Here is a 23,164-nt window from a genome sequence, read left to right on the forward strand (position 1 = left end):
CAAAAGTGTAGGACAGAGCAGTATTTCTCAATCTCAGCAACTTTAAAATGTGTAGACTTCGACTCCCAGAACTCTCCAGCCACTCCTGCATAAATCAAAATCTTCCCTTCCGAACCAGGCAGCGTAGCATTCATGAATATAAACAAGTTCTTCGCCCACGAGTCTTTTTTGCTGAGATATAAAATATAATGTAACTCAAGAGAAGTATAAAGATGGGGCACGCCTGACCATGTCGCATTAAATAAGACTGAAACTATTGTGAGATGTAAGACCCAAATTATTTAATACTGTTGGAAATGTTCTGGGTTCAGTTCCAAGTGGGGAAAAAGACATTGGAAATATGGAGGCTGTTTGGAAAGATGGTTTAATGGTGGACAGGACCACATGGCTTGGAGCTCCAAAGTGAAAAGGATGATCACATGCTTCAAAATGCTGGGTGAAGGAAAAGAAGCTGCCAAGATGCAGAGAGACCCTTATATACTGTTGGGCCCCACCTTAGTGTTTCCTGTTCCTGGGCAAGAAATGTATCCCATCGGCTGTCAGACTACCAGGGGCTGCCGTCTTAGCTAACTTTGTAGGCTTTGTCTGGCTTCACCTGACTTCCAGGCTTGGTTGAGCCTTGCTGGATGATGATGTAATGAAAGGGCTTTGGACTCTACCTGGATATCTTTGTTACGTAAAATATTCTGGCCCAGGCTTTAATGGCCCACCCATTAACAAAGGTGGCAGTGAGTTTCTTGCTTCTTATGTTTCTACTCTTTAGGGGAAATATTCTGCCTTTTTAAATATTTCCTAGGACATTTCAATTTTCTAGGAGAGGGGTGGGTGCTAGCTTCCTACAATACTCACAATACAGAGACAAGTCAGGTTCACAATTCAAAGGTTTATTAAAGAAAATAAGCGTTTGCAAACGGGCCTTCAAGTCCATTCCAAAGTGGATTGGGTACAAGAAGAGCAAGATGTAATGGTCAAACAATACATTTTATACACTGTCTACACAATGCACTCCATGCCTAAGAAGCCCTCCCCACTCCCCTTATTATCTCTTAAGTCGTACTATAAGGTGAAGGATCGGCTTGACCGTTTCTTCCTAGGCACCGGATATCTTATTTTGTTTACTTGTAGCTTCTGTTCCGGTTTTCTAAGAAGCCTGCAACTATCCAGCACGTTTTGTTTAACTGAACATATTTTGTGGTTAGGAAACAGCAACAAAGACAACACAGTTTAATAATGCACTTAATATTTCTAATTCTATTATAAAAGAATAACAGTATTTTATTTCCTTCACTATTGAGTTGAAATAGCAGGGAAATACTTCCACATGCCTTGTGAAATCTAGAGCCCAGGGCCATTCCTCCCCTCCTACTTTCTTTGTAGAAATATTTACTGCTTTTGTCTAAGTGCCCAAAAGGCTGAATGCCCTGCCATGTCTTGGAAAGCGGCCAATAAAACCACCGCCCTCACATGCCTGGAATGGGGACTCTTAATACCGTTGTACACCCTTTAAAAGAGACGCTCTTTTTGATTACCACTTCCGGGCTGCGCCCCGGCAGCCGCACGATCAACATAAGAAGTTCCGGTGCTTGAATCCACCGCCACCCCACCCCACCCCGGGTAAGTCCTTCGTCCCACCTTGTCACGTGTTCCCGAAATCCTATTTGAATCTCGGGAGGGTTTGAGTCTTGGCCAATATGATCTCGTGGTATTTTTGCATTTACGTTCGTGTGAGGAGGCGGGATTAGGGAGAAAGCCCACCAATCCAAAACAAAGAGCTGCGGTGTTTCCCTTTCGCCTCCACGCCCTCCTGGAGAAAAAAAAAGAGCCAATCCCAACAGAGTAGGGAAGGGCGAGAGGGTCAAACCTAATTAGAGGGGCGTGGCTTGGCTTGAGTCTTACTTTGCTCGCTTACTTTACGAGGTAAGCGGCTGCTGCTACTGCCGGTTTACTAGCCCCAACATCGAGATCGCCGGTACTGAAGGTGAGTTTTCTGGCGCAGCGTTTTGGCGACGTGAAAAGGCTCCATCGTCGTTTCTGTAGATTGCTCCGTTAGCCTGCGTCCGGATGCTTCGGACTGCATGATATTGTGGGGGAACCAAAGTTGGGGGGGATCACTCCCAGTTTTGGGGGCTTGGTTCTATGGGGGACAAAATGGAGGAGTGGGGGGAATCTGATGGGGCTCTTACCTTTCCATGCTCGCCTTCGTTCAGCCTCGCCTCCCTCTCTTTCTCCCTCACCCCCGGAGTTGACGGGAGGATTGGGTGGGGGCGGGGCAGGAATAACCCTCCGTCATCTCTTTGCGGGATAACCTTAGAGGCAGGATTTGGCTTTTGCAGATGTCGACACAGCCATCCTGTTAACTCCTCCTTGAATTACCAGACTGCCGAATATAACCTATTAAAACAATCCTCGTGAGGAGTTAAGTGTGTGTGATGGGAACCGCCATGCCCGAGTCTTCTGTCAAATGGGAATTCCCCCTTAGTGTTTTTAAGAGATGCTTTTCCTAACGGATATAATCAAGCACCTTGTTTGGGTTCGATTATGATGATGTCAAGCAATTTGTTGGGTTTGGATGGCTCTCGGGTGTGAGATGCACATGTATATCGTTGGATAGATTCAGACTTAACAGCATTTGGAAATGTGGTGGTTCTTTCATATACAGCTCTACTTGCAAATTGCTACACGAAACATTTACAGTTTTCTCTAAGTAAATAATTCACAGGTTCTTCTGATGTTGATATTGCTGACCCTTGATGAACAGACAACTAGCCATCTCCCTGACTTCTCCATTCACCAAAACATGCTGGAAAGGGGTTAGAGCAGAGGGATGACAAGGAAAAAAAAAACCTTGTAAGGCATTTCGTAAGAGGGGATACTAGCACTCCTCAACAGCCCCCAGAGGTTTTAGAATAATAAATGGAGTTCCTGGATTTTCAAATGAATTTCTGCCTTGTTCTTTTTCTTTACAGTCACCTGATGCCTGCTGAGAATTGTGTGTCTGGCTGGGAAGAAGCAATTTATTTAGTTGTCCCAGAGCACACATTTCTCTCTCCATTTCTTGCTGGAGTTATCTTGCAGAAGTACACTTCAGTACTTCAGATAGTCAAACCTCTGTTTCATATCAGATGGCTGCTAGGTTTGGAACAGGCTCCTGTTAGGCTCTTGTCATATCTTTTGTTTTCAGGTTGGAGTTAAGGACTGCATAAGCGAAGAAGGGAAACTCATTGCTCAAGTTCATCTGATTTTCAGTGAATCTGTAATGGAATGTGTGGATGACTTTGGGGAAAAGATGCTGCCTAGGAAAGAATTGGACAAAAGAGGCAGGAGACCCAGTGGTTTAGTGGGGTCAGAGAAAGAAACGTAGGAAGGACCCACCCTAATGGATTAAGCAGTTAAATGTAGTGGCAGGAAATCTGTACTTTCAAACTTGCAAGTTTCTGTTAATGTAGCCTTATAATAAAATATTTATTTCATCTAATGTTTCCTGGAGGACTGACAAAATCCTATCTTCATCATTTTCGTTTTCTCAGCCTTGCTAAAATCTTATGCAACATGCTATTGAGTAATTTCTCTTGCAGCAATTATTTTTCAGTACAAGATCTCAGATCTTTTATTTGTAACCACAAGCTGTATATATAAAAATTTGAGAGCTGCATAGGTTCACAAGCTGTTACATTTCATTTGGCAAACTCTCTGGGCCTCTTCAGTGCCTTGAGAGGCAAAAGGCCTTACTTCTGAACAACGGCAGCTCTGAGATTGAGGGAGTGAAAAAAAGGAAGTTTTCTTATTGTTGGAACAGACAAAATGGTTAATCTGTATGGGTTATCTGAGGAGGAGGGGCTATGAATTTTGTGTGCATGATTGAGATTGGAGAATATGCACAGTATTGTTTGAGGAATTGTGTGTAAGCATCTAAAGCAGAGCTGTCAAACTTGTGTCCACACCCAGTTTAGTGAAGGGGGGGGGGATCATGCTTATTTATTTATTTTGTCAAACAATTATTAGATAACAGGTATAAGTATAAACATGGTTATAAATACATTAAATGGATATAAATAAGAAAAAAAGAAACAATAGGACAGGGATGGTAGGCACATTTTTGGTGCGCTTATGCACATCCCCTATGATGCCGTGAGTTTGACACCCTTGGTTTAAAGCATCTGTATGAGAATGAGGGGAGTACGTGCTTTTAGAAGTTTTCAACTCCCTACTTGAGGTCAATTTATTTTTTGGTCAAATGATTCTCCACTGAAGTGGTATCTGCTCTGGAGCACCATTGGCTTTGGGACGAGAGCTTGTGGGAAGTGTTGTGAACATAGGATCTGGAATAATTATATGCATATGCATTTTAACTAATCACCTTGGAATTCATTCGCAAGTATCAAATGGTGCAAGAGAATATTGAAAGAAAAAGAAGGAACTGGTAACCAGTCTCACCCTTGTCACAAGCAGCTATTTCTAAATTGTCACGTTGTGCATGCACAGGCATTCTCCTTGCTTCAGTTTTCTGCGACATTCTCATAATATGTGGCTGGTTATTATTCTCTGGGGCAACTCATAAGCTGTAATATACTGTATTATGAAGCACATTAAAAATATTGAGTAGTACAACTTGACTTGCTTAATTAATGATAAAGACAAGTTGGGTTGGATCATTTTTCCAGATCAGAGTGTACAATGTGATCTGGTGTATATATCAACCTGGATATTGGTTTTTTGCAAATAGCTAAATAACTAAAATTTGTGAGCTTCTGTAGCAGAGTAAAATTTTAGCTGGTCCTTTTCTAAGTGACTTCTGCATCAATTGAAAATGCTTAGATGTATAACTTGTAAAGAAAGTAATTTTATAGTTGTAATAATTTTAATTTTTCTGTTGTAATCAAGAACTTTATTGACAATTGAGCAGTAAACTAGCTTCAGTTAAATCAGAGGGGAACAGAAAAACTGTGGTCTTGGATAGAGCCCACTTTGGGGTGTCAGAAGTAGGGTGCTATTCAAGTATTAAACCTAGATAGCTAGGATATCAGTTGGTATTATTTGTTTCCTAAGGTACATAATATCTATTCATTTAAAATTCTTCGCATAAATGGCACTCTGAAGCATTTTAATTTCTTAAACTCTTCATAAAATACAAGAAGTTCTGGATGTAATAATAATTTCAGAATGTTAATTATTGGGGCTTGGGTACTCTTCCAGTTTGCAGGATCCTGGAATACTTATATAAGGCTTTGTAGGGAAAGTTAGTGGTGGGGTTAAGATGTCCCAGTCTTCTCCAATCTCACATCTTTAGTTGTCATTTATGGATTACAACTCTCTTGTGCTGGAAGGGGATAGTTAGAATTATGGCCTCTTACATGATGGGAACATACAATTGGACGTGACTGGGTATGGTTATAGAATCAGTTATGGACTTTCATGGGGTATTTATCCATTTCTAGGGAGATATGGTTGAAAGAGAGTGAGTGAGCAAGAGTGCACCTAGACGTGTGTGTGTGTACATGCACATACACAATGTGCAATGCTTTGAATTGTTGCATTTGTATGTATAAGAACCAGTTTTGGAATGAACCCAAAATGTTATATAGTATGAAAAATTGAGCCCTTATAAATTATATTAAATGTTCAAATGAAATGCTGATTTCTTTTAAACACTTTATTTGTTTGACTCATAAACTTTACATGAATAATGTAAAAGCTGAAACATTTTCTCTGAAAAAAAACAACACTGGCCTTACTGTTGATACACCCTATATATCTCCTGTTATCAGGTTTTCCTAGGCTTTACAACAAAAGCTCATCCATGTGATCTTCCCCTCCTGCTTTTAATGACTGTCACATGAGGTTCTCTTAGTTGATGAGTCACTAAATAGCTTATAAGACAGAATTCTGCACTTATAAAGGTCAGCAGCAGCTCTTAACTTATGAGGAAGGGCTTGGTCAGACTCTTCCTTGAGGGCCGAGTATTTCACAGCAGTGCCAGGGCCGTGAAGTACCTCATTTCTTTATTATTCTCCTATCTAGGTTCATGGCTAGGATGTGGGTGCACTTCATAGTCTTCCTGGTATTGAGCACAACAGCCTCTTCTTTAAAATGCCCTGATGGGCAGAAATGTGAAGGATCTTCAATATGTTGCAAGCTCCCTGAAGGAGATAAGTATACCTGTTGTGGTCAGCCTCAGGTAGGAGTTTTTGTTATGTTACTCTTCTGCTAAGGATGGGGCAGAAAATGGTTTCCTAAAAAGATAGAAGCATTTCCATTAGTAAAGCTTGAATAAAACAACATAAGGCAAAAATGCCAATAGAAAAGATTATATGTAGGTCAATGATATATATGCTCTCTCTGAGAACACCAAGGACTTCATTAAAAAAAAAAGTCTGAATATTGCTGTTTTATTATCTAGCTTTGTTACAGGGCATCCAGCTTCTCTGGAGCTGACAATTCCTAAAAGAATATACTATATTAGACCTTGCAATTTGCATAGTATCTTGGGGGATGGGATCAAAGTTGCCTGTCTTCTTCTTGTCTCATCTTTTTCATTTACAGTTCACAGGAGCATCCCTCCGCATGTTGCCCCCAGAGAGCAGGAATGAGGTATCTGGGGTTGTGTGTCCCGATGCTAGTACATGTCCAGTGACACACTCCTGCCAGCTCAGCCTGAATTCCACCTTTGCCTGCTGTCCTTGGGAGGAGGTGAGCTTTGGACCTGAAAATGAGATAAGGACTGGCAAGCCTCAGAACACTTTTCTTAATAGAACGAGTTGAACTGATTTACCCCTTACCTCCTGAGTTCTTGTCTGCATGGCAACCCTACTTTGCAGTATAACAGAACCGCAGTATAACAGATTAAATGAACAGCTTTTAACTTCCAGTGGCCTTCCTATGTAGAAGATTATAATTACTATTCTTTATAGTTATTGTATCCAGTGATCCCGCTACCTGGGAACATTGGATTTAACATTCCTAACATCTGGAGGTTTATTAGATCAGAGAAGCTAAGATAAATATTCTAATACAAGGATATCCAAGAATCCTGGTTCCTCAAATATCATTCAATCACTGCTCCTTGTATCCAAATTATATCGGGGAGGATAGGCAATAACAATACATTATCATTTCTAGAGCACCATATATTTCCCATATCTTTCCTGTTTGGATTTGGTTCCTAGGTGGAGGTTAAATAGAAATGGAAAACTATGAGGTTGAAATGTTTTAGAATTGTATAGATAACTGATATATTTGGAAGCTTTTATTTTCACTTCCCAGAATTCCCATGGCATATGGCCATATTAATTGAAATTCTGGGAACTATAGTTCCAACACATTTAGAAGGTACCAGGTATGAAGAGAAAGAAATATGTTGACTAAAAAGAACCAATGGGAAGAGAAAGAGGACTGTAGTTCTAGAATCTGAAAGCAAACTACTTGCAAACCTACCGTGTTTCTCCAACAATACGGCCTCAACCAATAGGAAGGCCCAGCATGTTTTATTGGCATAAAATCAAATTAAGCCCCTCCCCCCAAAATTAAGGCCTATATTAAACATGTGAAATGGGGGGAAATGGCGGGGGGGGGCTTGCCATTAGGAAGTACTTTTGTTGCATACCCGGATATGGTGCTGCCTGCGTTGGTGGGGCACTTCGTATCAGGAGACCTTCTGCCACCGTTGCTTTCCCTTCTCCCTTGCTGCCGTGGCGTTTAGAGCAACACCGTGGCGTTTGGCGCAGCTATGCGCGGCCAGCCAGGGCTCCTCCCTGCAACCGGAGCCCTGCGGAGACACTCGGCTTCAGGCGCTCCTGTCACCGCCTTCCCTTTGCCTTCGAAGGTAAAGCCAATTATTTTAAAAACGACGCCCTACTACAACAAAGCCTCCCTTGCCGGAGAGGGCAGCCCAACCCCACGTGGGGAGGTGAATCTCCCAGGGCCGCAGCGCAGGATTGGCCCACCCCGGGAGAAGCACCCAGCCGCCATCCCTGCCTGGCGCTGGGTAGAGCGCGAAGAGCTTCGCCTGGGGCGCCCAGCACAGCTGACAGGCGGGCCCTCCTTCCCGGTGGCAGAGCTCTCGCCAAGGCAGCGAGCGCCTCCCTGCTGGACCCTCATCCCACCAGGACCGCGCTGGAGCTATGCGGGCTCGGCAGAAAAGCGAGCCACGGGTGCGCACCCACCTGCCAAGCAAAAGAGCCGGGCCGACCCAAGCTTGGCTTCCTTCCCAAGTCCCTCCAGCGCGAACCCGAAGGGGCCACCAGGAGAGGCCGCCCGAGGCAGTGACAGCGCCCACCCATCCGTGGACAGGGAGGCAAGGCGACGGCCTGCACCGCGTTCTCCGAGCTGAGCCCCGCTGAGTCAGCACCTCTGCCTGATGCCCGTTCCGCTGCAGTGTTTGGAGCTGCCGGCGCATTTGGAGATGCATGGAGACGGGGACGGGCTGGGCGAGGGGTGGAAAGGACGGGGGGCTTCAGGCTCTCTCTGACGGCCAGGGAAGCAGCACTGCCATCACTTCACCTCCCTGTCCGCGGATGGGTGGGCACTATCACTGCCTCAGGCAGCCTCTCCCGGTGGCACCTACGGGTTCGCGCTGGAGGGACTTGGGAAGAAAGCCAAGCTCAGGTCGGCCCGGCTCTTTTGCTTGGTAGGCAGGCGCGCACCCGCGGTTCGCTTTCCTGGCTCTGCCCAGCCCGCATGGCTCTGGAGCGGCCCTGGCGGGATGAGCGGAGGATCCAGCGGGGAGGCGCTCGCTGCCTTGGTGAGAGCTCTGCTGCCAGGAAGGAGGGCCCGCCTGTCAGCTGCGCTGGGCGCCCCAGGCGAAACTCTTCACGCTCTGCCCGGCGCCAGGCAGGGATGGTGGCTGGGCGCTTCTCCCGAGGTGGGCCGATCCTGCGCTGCGGCCCCAGGAGATTCACCTCCCCATGTGGGGTTGGGCTGCCCTCTCGGGCAGGGGAGGCTTTGTTGTAGTAGGGTGTCGTTTTTAAAAGAATTGGCTTTACCTTCGAAGGCAAAGGGAAGGCGGCGACAGGAGCGCCTGAAGCCGAGTGTCTCTGCCGGGCTCCGGTTGCAGGGAGGAGCCCTGGCTGGCCGCACGTGGCTGCGCAAACACCGCGGCGTTGCTCTAAACGTCACGGCAGCAAGGGAGAAGGGAAAGCAACGGTGACGGAAGGTGTCCCAATACGAAGTGCCCCACCAGCACCAAGCTGTTGCCGCCTGCCCACCCGAGGATGCAAGGGGGAGGAATTAAGTCACCCCCGAAAAGACGGCCTAGCCGTTTTTTCGGGGGTCAAAAAAAAAAAAGGCCCGGCCTTATTTTGTGCGAAACACGGTAGTAAAAAGCTATAGAGAAATTATTACCAAAGGCAGAGGGAAAAAAAATCTTCTGACCACATATGCAGTGGCTTTATTTTCTTCTCTATCCTTACTACAGCAAACCAAAATAGCACACATATCTGTTGCAATGATGAGGCAGTCGAGGTGTTTGATCATGATCACATGAATCATGATGACTTTATTGGAGTCTAGTCTTGTATTTATACACATTTTTAGTAATCCTCTAACATTGGTTAACTTTAGTTATTGCTTAACTTTCATTACTGTTTAATTAACACAATTAACTATCTCTAGTTAAAGTCTAACACATGTTTACTTCCTCTCTCTAATCCTTCTTTGCATTAGTGATTTTGTTTGCCTGAGTTGTATTTGCTTTTGTCCTTATCTGAGGTTTGCCATCAAGATAATGACTTTCCTGCAATTACAACTCTACACATATCCTTTTTTTCTCTCTAGCCTAGTTCACAGTCATATTTGATAAGTGGCACATCTGTTAGAGAAATTAAACTTCAGGGCTTGTAACACTCCGGTTTCCAGATTTTCTGCTGTCTTTCCAGATCTTCTGCTGTATTTGTTATTCTGAATACTTTGGGGCCTTTGCCTCTCTTTTATCTCACCTCCAGGCCACTTCTTGTGTTGATGGACACCATTGCTGTCCCCTTGGCACCCACTGCAGCACTGATGGAAGAGTCTGCATAGAAAATGAAGGTATTTGGAGACAAAGTGGGACAAATTAGAGTCATAGGAACAGTAACAATACTTCAGTAACAAAAATAATCTCCCAATTCAAGGAACTCAATTCAGTGCTTCCTTAGAGGGATGTATTTGTTTCACCAGGGTAAGCAAATAAAGTAGGCTAAATCTGCTTTTTTAGACAAAAGGATTTAGTATAAGCTTTTTTATAAATTGGGACATAAGCCATATTGCAACCTCCAGGACCTTAGAGATGTGATCTCCAGAATTATTGCCAGTTATAATAAATGTTATCAGTGGATGAATGATTAAACAGAATGATGTTTGCAGAACAATCCTACTAAGTAGATTTAATTTTAATATAAGTTAAGTTAGATTTAAGGCCTAGTTTAGCCAGTATATTGGCTCTTCGTGTGTTTATTCCACCAGGAAGTTTATTTTAAGTTGGTTTTGATTTGAAAAGAGAACCTTGTCTTGTCAGAGGAGCATCATGGCGTAGACAAATCAAGTGCCTGTTTTATGCAGAAGAAAGACTTCAAACTTAAAATGTCACTCCTTAAGTTCTACTTATTTTGCATTCCAGATTCAACCTCTGCTGTTATAGTCAGGGCTGTGCAATGCCCAGATAGCGAATGGGAATGCCCAGATGGCTCCACCTGTTGCTTGATGGCTGATGAATCCTGGGGATGTTGTCCAATGCCAGAGGTACGGAACTTAGATATGGGCAAGTGAAGATATTTTCATGCAGACAGAGGTAAAAACTGGCTCTTTGATTATTATTTTTTAAATGAAGTCACTGAATTTCACTCTCTTGTCTTATCAGTCCAGAGATTCTTTGGGGTCAGAAACTATTTGAGGCAAATAATCGTTTGTGGAGCAAGCAATTCCAAATGATTTGCATCACTCTTGATTACCCAGAATTATATTTAGTATCTTGTGAAGGCTAAACTTCAGTGGAACATTCTGTTTCATTTGAGTCTTTTAGCCTATAAACTAATAAGGCTGAAAGTGGCAGGTAATCAGTGACCAGTAACATGAATTTTTGGTGCTTTCCTAGGATTGGGTATAGGGAGAATGGTGATGTTCCTCCTGTCAAGCATATGCCCCCCCCCCAAAAAAAAACACATCCCAGTCACTCCCTACCATCGAGTTACTGTAAACTGGCCTCCCACACCCCCATCTCCCAAGATCCATGGTCTCTCAAAACTTGCACACCTTTGCACTGCATCATAAAACATCTAACTCTGAAGTCTTCATAATTCTGCACTGACTTTCCTAAAACAAAAAGTGTTGGCCAACATTTAGGTTATTCAGTTTGCTGAATTGTCAACAATATTTTAAACAGTTTCTCAGTTGCATAGTACATTTGCGGTTTTAACAAGCAGAGGAGGCACTGAATCACATTCTTGCATCACAATTTCTGCTCGCCCAGAGTTCTGAGCAGCTTGTCTCTGAGTCAAACCAAAGGAAATATTTTCATATAGCTGTGCAACTGTAGAGACTAGGTGTATTTTTTAAAAAAATGTGAAGTAAGATTTCTATCAGCTTTCCCATTACATTACCAAATAGGGACAACTGTAAAACAACACAGAAAATCAAATAAAAATGGTATGTAACAGTATCTGTTTTTTTCCAGGAAAGTGACTTCTATACCTAGCCTGCCACATTACAGGCTTCCTCTTGCTTCTTGGAAAAGTCCACATTTAAAAAAGCTTTGTTTAATGAATCTGTTGTTGGCCTATAAGTTCATATTTGCTTAAAATATGAAAGAAACAATCACAAAGCAAGTTGCAGTGTGAAATTACTGAAGCAAACAAGTACTCTTCATACTCAATACTGCATTCCACATAAAGTACATTTGTGTTTTGTGTTAATATTCCAGTGTGCTGTTTTGATTAATAAAACTTTTAAGAGGTGTGTTGGTACAGAGCTGTTCATTGAGCACTACGGGAAAAGATAATGGTGGGGAATGATGGTGCACTCATCCCCTTCTTTTCCCCAGGCATCCTGCTGTGCAGACAAGATTCACTGCTGTCCCCATGGCACAACTTGTGATCTAGTTGAGGCACGATGCCTTGAAACTTTTGGGGAACAGCCTCTTTCAAAGAAGTTTCCAGCAAAGAAACGGACCCCGGTGTTAAGTATGGAGTAGAGAAATAGAACTAGGTTTATTGTAATTTTTTTGTTGTTCATGGTGAGATTTGTACTTTAATTCAGTGGTCCCCAACCTTTCTGGTGTTAGGAATTGGTTTTGGAAGAAAAATTGTCTTCCACAGATCGCTAAGGAGGGAATGGTTTCATGTGCAACCTAGATCCTGCACATGCACACATGAAGCTTCACTTGCTCCCCCACTGCTTGCACAGCCCAGTTCCTAACACACCATGGACTGAGACCGGTCTGCAGCCCAGGAGTTGGGGACCCCTGCTTTAATCCGTTATTAATGCTAGGTGGAGTGTGCTGGGTGATGCTTTCTCTTCAGCATCCTATGCTCTCACCAAAGAGGATAGCAAATCCATTACACTGTCTATCTTTCCCACGGAGGCTTTTGATTTCACCTCTTGAGGAGATAATCTTTTCTCATTTTACAGATTTGACTCAAAAAAAAATCTGTCCTGGTAATCACTCTTCCTGTCCAGATGCTGCCACTTGCTGCCTGCTCCCAACTGGCCAGTATGGTTGTTGCCCTTTACAAAACGTAAGTACAGGGTAGGATTACCCAACTATCTAAAACTGGTGTCTAGTTTTAGAAGAAATTTCCTATTTGTGTCAATTTGCAGTGCTGGGGTGGTGTTAAAAAAAAAAAAAGCAAGATGATAGATGTTAAATTAAGTGCAAACCTAATGCCTTTTGTGTGTGTGCTTACAAAAGGGGACAGGGATTGCATCACAATGCCCTCTCTGGTGACACGCAACTATGCCAGGCTGCAGCACTAGAATAGATTTGGAGCAAATGGCTAAGAGTGCCTGCATTGTTCGATCAGGACATCTGTCCCTGCTTATGGTGGGAGTGATATTGGGGACTTCCATGTCCTTAACTCCATCCACAACCTACTGCATCACTGAACTTTTCTTTGAGAAAACTAGAATGGCCTGTTAGCTAGGTAATTTTGCTTGATGCCAATTGCCTTCCAGAGCGTTTCCTTGGGATTGGGATTGGGAAGGAATGAAATTCATCAGAAGGTAGTCCTTTGACTAAGGAATATTTGATATCATGACTCCCTTAAAGGTTTTCTTCCTTGTTTATTCTCCCACATCTTTTGCTGATATCTTAAATGGATTACTGTAGTGTGCCATGAATTACTTGTTTCATGGCTATTAGGATAAATTGTGTTGCTTCATTAGAATGACTTTTAGTTGGTGATCTAGTTGTCTCTTTTGGTTCTATCTCTGCATATTTGGTTCTATCTTCTTTGCGTATTGCATTTTATGTTTACTATATTTTGATTGTTTCAAATTATTTGCTTTGGTGGTTTGCAATATTTTTATGCATCAGGATCCAAGCAATTAAATTTAGGGGTCATTTTTCAAGTTTTTTGTAGTCTTCTCCACCACACTCTTTGTTCTTATATGAAAATAATTAGCAACATACAATTTATTTTTGCTAACTGCAAATCTATTGACTTCACCTGAGCTATTAAGATTAGTCTAGCTCCTTCAATCTAAGATGCAGACTCCAGATAAACTTGTTCACCATGAGGAGACCTAAGTTGTTAGCCTACTAATTAGATAAGCCACACTGTCCTTAACTAAAGAATGATCATGGGGTGCTCGGCTCAGGTGGGAGCCAACAGCAGCATGTCTTGAGCCTTTTTGCCCCTCCTTTGTCCAAGCTTGGTAGGTGCAGGAGCTCCTTATTGTATCTGAAGTTTGTGCTCTCAGCTTTTCCTTTTCTTTTCACACTAGGCGGTGTGCTGCAGTGACCACCTTCACTGCTGTCCACAGGGCACCCAGTGTGACCTGAAGCAATCCAAATGCACCATGACACCCAAGGAATCATGGCCCATCACCCACCTTAGTGCAGGCTTCCACACAGGTGAGATAATTAAGTGTTGTGACAGGTCAGTGGCCAAAAGGAAGTGTCCTATGTAAAATCAGGGTGCCAGAAGAAGCTTCATGTGGTTAGAGGGGAGATCCAATTTTTAAAAGAGGATTGAATGCTAGCCTTTTGGGAAGAAAAGACATGAGCTTTTTGGACTAAGGAGAAAGGCAGCCTAAGGCACTGAGAAGAAAGAAGGGTAGAGTTTATTTTTTCTTTTGTTTAAAATAAAAATATTTCCCATATGTTTTGGATGCTGGACTAATTGTTATTTTAAATGATCATTGATTGGATAGTGAGTAGGGATTTTCGCCAGTTTAGTGCTCAAAGCAGCTGCTTCATTTCACTCTGTGGTGGTAAGGCTGCCCTAGTGGTCCATTTGGGAAGCCACTGAGGGAAATAAGAAGCTGAACTAGATGGCTGGTGAATCTAATTCAGGAAGCAGGTTTTTTATGGCATGATTCTTCCTCCACAGGTGCAAGAAAACTGTAAAATGTGGCATGAGGGGCAGAATCTAGTTTCTGATAAAATATGTATGCTTTCTTCCAGAGGAAGTTAATAGCTTTAAAGATTGCGAGTTTCCTGTTCTGAGCAGTGTCTGTAGAAATACTGGAAACCAGAAGCATTGTTCACTAAGACTTAATGTGCAAGAGACTAGGATGCCTATGACTTGCCCAATTTCTTGTTTCTGTTCTACACTTCCTAGCAGAAGGAGAATAATTTTTGCATCAGCGTTAAAGAAATCAGATTAAGCATATTGGAGAAACTTTATAGTACTTTGTTTCACATTCTGTAGAAAATCTAGTTAACTGATAAACTCATTGCTACAAACTGATTATGAGTGCAGATGCATATGATGGTGTTAAGACTTCACCTCACATTTTCTTTTCCCAAATTGAGCATTTAGGATACTTCCCTCCATAGGTTCCAGAAGTAATCGTAATTGTTGGTGACCTTCCTTCTCCTTTCCATATGCATATATTCTAGATGTTGTGATGGAATTGCTAGCTGTCCTTCATAGAACCCAAAGGTTCTTGGTTGACAATTTTGGAAGTTATAATATAGCCAATCTGGAAGGTACCAAATTGGGGAAAGCAGGTTTATCAGTTGCTTAATAGAGGAGATAGTGTATGGAGAAGTCTTCGTGTTCTTCCTTGAACATAACAACTTTTTTCTCATCTTGCAGCTCACGATATACAGTGTGATTCAGAATTTACATGCCCAGATGGAAATACTTGCTGCAAGACAACCTCAGGTTCTTGGGGGTGCTGCCCAATGGAAGAGGTAAGAGCAACTATGTTTGTCAGAAAACATGGTTAATTAACCCGGAATCTGGGAAGAGGGGGGCATACATGGGGTGGTTGAAGGGAGAGATTTTTGGTCTTAGAGGAACTGAACCTATTGGCAACATCAGCACAACTAGCCAAATGGGTATTCAGTGATAAAACAGCCTCCTACCTCCTTTTTGGGCAAAGAATTCCATGATGGTCTGATTGTAATTTATGTCTTTCCCAGGCTGTATGCTGCCCAGATAAAATCCATTGTTGTCCAAAGGGTTATCAGTGCGACTTGTCAGAAGGCTCCTGTCTGAAAGATGGCCAAAGCATTCCTTTGGTGCTAAAAAAAGACACAAGCTCCACAACAGCCTCAGAAATAGACTCAAGCTCTACAGCATCTTCCATAGGTCGAATGGTGCAGTGTGATCCCTACACAGCTTGCCACGATGGCCAGACTTGTTGTCGCCTTGCAACAGGTGCTTGGGGATGCTGCCCGTTGACACAAGTGAGAAGAGACCCAAGCTTATTTAATGCTACTGTGGGGATCAAAGGAAATGTGAAATTGCTTTATTTCCTTTCAGGAGCTTCCTAGCATTTGCATAGTTATGCAAATAGATGCAAGAAAGGAAAGGGTGGAATTGAGCCTAGTGAGGAACAAAAGGGAACTAATCTCGGTAAATGCTGGTTCCCAAGGTTCTGTTTGGTTCCACTGCTAATTCAGTCCACCTCTCATTTCTCACTTTGATTGCTCATAGCTAGTACACTTTGAGGTGTGCACAAAATTATAATTCTTTCTTAAATTATATGCATCTCAGTTGCTAGGCTTTCCAGGATGTTCCTGTGTTAAAAGTTGGAGGGGGAAGGTCTTGGAAAGGAGAAGGGGGTTTATTTTTATTTAGTCACACAATCTGTATTGTTCGTTTCTGCAGAACTGCAGCAGAGTTGTTGACTCCAATACTGTCCAGTTATGGTTTTACAGCGGCTCGCCTGAGAGGCCTACGTCTATTAAAAAGGCAGTTTTTTTCATATCCGAGAGCAACACTTTTAAAACCTAGCATTTGGGAACCAAAGGTTTCTGAGGTTGTGCAAGTAAAATCAGTAGTGGGGCAAATTTCAGTCCTTTCTTTGATGTGGTTTGAGATCTGGAGGCAGAAGAAGGACTAATACAAAAGTAAATTCGCCAATTTGAGGCCTTTTTAAAAAATAGAAAAGAAATTCTAACACTGGCAATTTGATATGGCGGCTTCATAGGAGGCCAAATCAGGAGTTTCACATGGGCTGCAGGTTCTCCAGTCTTCATTTTATAGGAACGGCGCGAGGAAAAAAGAGTCTGTCTTAACTTGCACTTTTGCATATTCTTCGGCTTCTTGCAGTTGGAGAGCAAGAAATGGGGTATCATCAGTTTGAGCCTCCAGTCAGAAGTGGTTTTCAGATGAAGTGGAGGGATTTTGGTTTGTCTACTTTACTTCAGGGTAGGAATTCCTTCTGATCTAGTCATGCCACTGATGACTTTCAGCCGTATGTGTGGCCTTCCTCTTTCCTGCCAGGCCACTTGCTGTCAGGATCAGATTCACTGCTGCCCCAGTGGTTACAACTGTGATTCATCATCAGGCACTTGCCTAAAAGATGGAGATCGTATGCCTTGGGTGGAGAAGACGACAGCGATTGTTGGCAACCTCCCTTCCAGCAGGGATGTGAAGTGTGATGACCAGTATAGCTGTCCAGATGGACAAACATGCTGCCTGCGTTCAGGAGCCTGGGCATGCTGCCCCCTCTTTCAGGTAAATTGAGGATTTCAAGGCAGGGTAGGCGATTTTCCTTCTTGGATAAGATGGTTGATTTAATCAGTCACCCATGGAGTCTCAAAGGAAGAGTGTATTTGCATACATTACCTTTGGGGTATTTGGGACAGCCTGACAACAGGCCATTCTACTGGAAGATCTGCCTTGAGTGGCCGAAGTGAAAGCCTTTTTTGGGTGAATTAGTCAATGAGCTCAGCCTTCCCCAACCTGATACCCTCCATGTGTTTTGCAAGGTAACTTTCATCCCCCACTTCTAAAGCCATCAGAGCTTGCTGATGGAATGGGATGTTGATAGTTGATCTTAGGAGCCCATCCCAAATCCCATTCCAAATATGGTACAAGAAATAACTTTTACCATGAGAACAATGAAGTGATATATGTTGTACATGTAGGAAGGCTGGTACATTTAATAACCATAGTTGGGAATGTCAACTCTGTCTCTAAGGAATGCAGTTGCTAAGTGAAACATCACATGACCTTGAAAGGCATACAACGTTACTTGCCATGTATTCATTAAGCGAGTCACCACAGATTTTATGCAAGGCACTGCATGTTTGCGATGTGCAATTTTACTGCCAGCTTCTCCATTGGCTCTGCTTGTCAGAAGCCTGTTGTGCAATGCACAAATAGCAATCACATGGCTGTGGGACGCAACAGTGGTAAATATGAGGACTAGCCATAAAGTTACTTTCTCAGTGCTGTCATAACTTCAAAGAGATCTACTTGTAGTCTTTTTCTTTCATAGAACAATTTCAACAATGGTGTTTGGATTTTTAGATCCCCATAGGTATTTCTTTCCCATTGGCAGTTTGTTGAGACCAAGTACACTGTTGTCCTCATGGTTACACCTGTGACGTAGAACACAGTCCATGCATCAAAAGTGGGGGCTCTTCCCAGGGGATCTTGGTGACTCCCATTCTGGCAAGGCAGGAGACAGCGATAAAATGTGGTAACTTCAGCAGCTGCAGAGATAAGGAGACCTGCTGCAAAATGGCCTCTGGCAACTGGGGCTGTTGTCCTTTTCCAAAAGTAAGTAGGCTTCAGAAAAGCTTGGTGAGAGCAAGCTTTGATGTGGGAAAGCATGATGAATGCAAGACCAGAACCTTGTGATGATCAATTAAAAGTATAAATATGGAAGATAGAAGCTGCTACTATATATATTGGCAGAGGTCAATCTTTCCAGCCCTGGGTAGTCACACACATCTATAGATTATAACTTTAGCAGCGTTGCTGGAGGAAAGAATATAACATCACCCTTTCTCACAGTAGCCATGCTGCTGCCTTTAATAACAAGTACCCTCCAATATCAGTTTGTTTTGCAATGCAATCAGTCTGGGCAATGCAAAAAGTGAAGAAGGCTCCTAAGCAGTTTTTCAGGGTCCAAAAACTGTGGCAAGAAATAAAAGGTGCCCATCTATGTCTGAGAAGAGTTGTGTCGTACTTAGTTGGGAAGGATGGAGTTTCTTGGCCATCACGTTCAAAATCCATTAATTTGGGGAAAGCTGGAAGAGTCAGTAGATAAGAATCAGGGTAACTATTATAAATCATCTACTAAATTTATCTGGGCTTCTAAAAACAAGATGAAAACAAACTAAAGTATTTGCCAATGCAGGCATTGATGCTGTTCCTTTCACAAACCTTATGCCCTGTCCCCCCCCCCTTTTTTTTTGCATATATTTAGCTAATCTTTTATGGCAGTTTAAGAATGCAGGAAAACATTTTGTAAAGTGTATATTAAATAATTTGAATCTTTGTTGAGAATGATACCTGAAATCAAGGCCAACTCACCAGATTAGGACTAATACCATTTTGGCTGTTTCCTTCAACAAACCTTTTTTAAAAAGTGCAGCATTACTGAGTAATCTGACATAAGCCCTTTTCATGGCACCTTTGGATTCTGCTTAGCTTGGCTTTCTTTCAACTTTCTGTCTTCCTGCAGGCGGTCTGCAGCTCAGACCACTTGCATTGCTGCCCCAATGGCTCTATTTTTGATCCAGCCACAGGCAGCTGTGAAGAATCAAAACACTCTCTGCCTTGGGCACCCAAACCGCATGCCAAGATGTTGCAAAAGGATGGCATTCTCTGCAATGGCAGTGCCAGCTGCAAGGAAGGGCAGACCTGCTGCCGGAGCCTTTCTGGTCCTGTTGCTACCTGCCCAATGTGATTTCCCATTTCTTTCCTGTTCAGGGGCCATCTTTTGTGATACCATGCCTGCTCCCACAAAAACCTACAAGATTATAGCACCTGTTAATCAGGGTAAACTGTATGTTATTATCCCACTTTTTAAAATATATAACAAGGGATTGAACATACTTAATTCTCCTGCCTTTTGTTTTCTCCACAACCTGTGATGGCCCAATCATCCAATCAGTATTCATGCCTAAGGGAGGCTTAGAATTCATGTTTCCTAAGTTCTAGGCCAGCATCTTAACATTACGACAGCATCAAGAACAAAGAAAGAAGCAGAACCTTGACAAGAAAGAGAACAAAGGGTTGTTTACACAATTAGAATTGGGTTTCTGCAGAGTGCAGTCATATCTGCCAATGTCCATGAAGACATTGGGGAGTGGTTTCTACAAAAGCCAAAATGGTAGCCATAAGTAAAAAAAGGGGTGGGGTTTTAGTCATGTGATCATAGCCACTATCTTGGCTTTTTTGATCCCAGAAACACTGTGGGAAAAGGCTAGCTGTGCACTTCCTACAGTTTCTTTTTCTAGGCACGGAGAGGTATGAGGTGTTGAAGTTTCAATCCTTTGCAGGCTTGAAAGTTAATGAAAAGAAATTCCATTATTTGCATTGGACTCCCAAAGAGCTTCCATACTTACTTCCATACTTGCTGTTAGGGATAACATTGTTTACCCTAACTGGTTTGGGTAAAAATAATAAATAAGGTATCATGGTTTGTTAGTTAAAGTGTATGTAACTTTAACAGCAAGAATGTAATTAAGGGTGTGGTTGTAAAAGCACTATATAAGAAGCGAGGCAATTGCAGCTCTCTCTCTCTGGCTTACTGATCCCTAATTACTGGATGGATTGATGACTGCGTTCTTGCTGGAACGGGGAGAGAAAAAGGAGTGTTGATTTTTCTCAACGGAGAGAAGATAAAGATTGGACTGATTTATTGTAAGTGTACTGACATTGTATGGACTTTGCAAATAGAGTATCCCCAACAAGACTTGACTGAAATTGATATATGACTAATGGACCGTTATTTTGACTATGCTATAATTCTTAAATGGAATAAACTATATTTTTGATAGCACAAGCGTATCTGTATTTTTACTGCGTGTTAACTAGAAAACTTATCTCACACATTTACCTGTCTTCCTATCTGACTTCGCTGCACGTTCTGTTTAGTTTGTTTTCCTTAACACCCGTTGGGGAATCCAGGCTTAACACTTGCCATTAATTTAATCCACTGCAGTCCTAAAGGTGCCCTTTCACATTCCTGTTATGGTTGTGAATTAAGCCTGGAGGCCAGGCTAAGGCTTTCCTTGTTAGCAGAACAAGCACTTACATCTGGAGATTCATTGAGTGTCTCCTTGAGAGAAGTGTCATCTATGAGCCGTTCAGAGCTTTCAGCTACTCTATTTTTTTCTATCTAATTCATATCTTAATTCAGACATTTTAAATTTAGCAAGGAAATGGGAAAAAGAAGGAATAAAGGGGTGTTTCTGTCTTTTGGATAAAGGTTTCTTTGAAGCAAAACAGAGCTGTTATAAAATTGTTTTATTTAGTTCCCTTAAAATGTTCCACCATAAAGGTGTATTTTTACCTCAAACCAAGCAAATACCTCCTCTTGCTTTCTACAGGCCACTTGCTGTGAGGATCACCAACATTGCTGCCCCTTTGGCTATACCTGCAATGTGGCAGCCCAGTCTTGTGAGAAACAGCACCGGCCAGGCCTTGCTGATGCTGCAGGGGACCTGCTGACTTCATTGCAAAATGCTGTCTCCAATCAGGATGTCTTGTGTGGTGAACAGCACTACTGCCACGTGGGCCAGACCTGCTGCAAGGCCAAGAGCGGTAGCTGGGCCTGCTGCCCATATGAAAAGGTTAGTGCCCAGACATACCGACTCAGTTGTGGTGAATAGCGGTGAATAGAGGCCATGGGTGGGTGGGCAGACAGGATGGCTCTCCCCAAATCAATAAAGCAATGTAAGAACACCAATATTTTACTATAATGTTCTCTTTGTCATTGTACCAAAAAAAAAAAGGCAGCCTTGCTGGGAATAAAGACTATCAAATTCCATCATAAATTTTCTATGCTAATTTTTGAGTCCTCAGAACTTTCTCACATGCATTGATAAAACCAATAAGGCAAGTAAAGTTAAGTATGATTATATCATTTTTTCCCCAAAATGCATTTTTAAGTTTGGTAACAGATAGACCACTGAAAGAAACCATAGAACTTGGTGTTACTGTAAATAATGTAAGCCCCTGCATTACATATAAATTGTATTGTGAATTCATGATTTAAAGCTATTTCTGTCTTTAATTACTAAATATTTTTCCAGGTCATCCTTCCTTAGCTTGTAGATTTATTGAGAATCATGTAAGGATTTTGAGCAACTTTCTTGTGTCTTAATTAAGGATTGCTGTCCTTCATTATCTCCTCTTCTATTTCATAGGGAACCTGCTGTCATGACAGGCGCCACTGCTGTCCTTCTGGCTTCTATTGTTCCCGGTTTGGATATCACTGCTACAGAAAGTCTTCCCGTTGGGACACTGGCAGCGTCTCCCCACATTCTATTGATGCCCATGTTCTGCTCTGAAGTGCCTTTTTGGGTGGATTTGTTTGAGGCCTTGAATTAGAGTGAACTGTTTCAGGAGTGGTATAAGAAGGTGAATGAACCAGGGCCATTTTTGCCAAATTGCTATTCAGATCCTAAAGGATGTCTTCTATTCTACACTTGTCACCACTATGGGCCAAATAGGCCATCTACATTTATATTAAGTCAACCCTTTTACTTCTACATTCTTCCTTCCCATCCATGATTCACTGCCCTGTCCAAAGTCATGAGGGCTATAACCTAGAATCTGAAAAAGCTGCCATCCTGAGCTTCTGCTCTGAAGATTTCATGGGCGCAGTGATTTTCTTTGCCTCAGTCATTCCTTAACCTTGAAAGAGAGGGGGAGTTTCAATGCATTTTCCAAAAAACAAAACAAAAAACCATTAAGATTGGCAGATGATTTCGCCACATTGCCCCTTCCAGCCTTGTCCCACCTCACCCTATCCTCTTCCCACTTGGCCTAGTGTATTACTCTGGATGGCATCACCTGATTTCTGAAGAGCAAAAGTGTCTTTTTCTGAAAGTGTTTGCAAAGTAAAGAGATGCTAATTGTCTAAATGAACCACTACAGGTGTCGAGTCACTTTTGTTTAAAGAAGGGCTGCTCAGCCCACCCTTTCATGAGGTATGATAGCATTTTTAATTAAGATTTTACTCTTCATGCATAACCCTAATACTAACCCTGCTTTTTAGAAAGGCTTAGCACTTCTGCAAGGAGATGCAAGCTTGCTTCTGAGACAATATGCATCGTTTTGTTTCAATGAATATGTGGATTTTGGCACCTGAGCAGTTGGTAGGGAAGATGGTTGTCTTTGATTATCTCAGTGTGTTCTGTCCTGTGATTCCCCCATGCAGAATGAGCACATTTGATGCTGCTCCTTTCTTTTTTTAATAGAACTTCAACTTAAAGTGACAGATGTTTTCTGTTACCAGACCTTTGATGCTATGTTGTATGGAAAAATCAAATAAAATTTGATCAAAGTAATGTTGCAATTTTATATGCTTAATTTTACTTGTTAACAAATTTACAGAAATTTACGTGACACGATTTTCACATGGTTTCTCGCTCATGGATTAGGTTAATGGACATTTTAAAAATATTTTGGCTTTTTTCACTTGACTTTGGGAGCAAGAGAAAGAATTCAATCTTTCTTTTACACAGTACCTTTTGGGATCTAAGTTTGGTCCTTCCTTATAGGGATAGGTATCCTGATTCCCCCTCGGAGTGCAAGGGACAGATTGCAATATAATA

General features: G+C 42.4%; 1 protein-coding gene across 3 annotated transcripts; it reads left to right on the forward strand.

Moving 5' to 3' along the window:
- Positions 1–1,602: 1,602 nt before the first annotated feature.
- Positions 1,603–22,897, forward strand: GRN (granulin precursor). Of its 3 annotated transcripts, XM_026683652.2 has the most exons (13): positions 1,604–1,978; positions 6,019–6,175; positions 6,541–6,687; positions 9,936–10,020; positions 10,589–10,710; positions 12,008–12,146; positions 12,595–12,701; positions 13,909–14,038; positions 15,228–15,325; positions 15,557–15,823; positions 16,866–17,099; positions 20,933–21,175; positions 21,752–22,897. In XM_026683652.2, exons 2-13 carry the CDS (start codon positions 6,023–6,025, stop codon positions 21,893–21,895), a joined length of 1,869 nt encoding a protein of 622 aa, XP_026539437.1. In that variant the 5' UTR covers positions 1,604–1,978; positions 6,019–6,022; the 3' UTR covers positions 21,896–22,897. The 3 variants fall into 3 exon arrangements, with proteins under 3 accessions (XP_087802391.1, XP_026539437.1, XP_087802390.1); XM_087946265.1 differs by lacking the exon at positions 15,557–15,823 and having other exon boundaries at positions 1,603–1,978; XM_087946264.1 differs by lacking the exon at positions 1,604–1,978 and having other exon boundaries at positions 5,901–6,175.
- The last annotated feature ends 267 nt before the right edge of the window (positions 22,898–23,164 follow it).

Source organism: Notechis scutatus, chromosome Z (assembly GCF_049901735.1).
Source record: "Notechis scutatus isolate UNSWTSFEM ecotype Mainland chromosome Z, rNotScu1.2, whole genome shotgun sequence".
NCBI lineage: Eukaryota > Metazoa > Chordata > Lepidosauria > Squamata > Elapidae > Notechis > Notechis scutatus.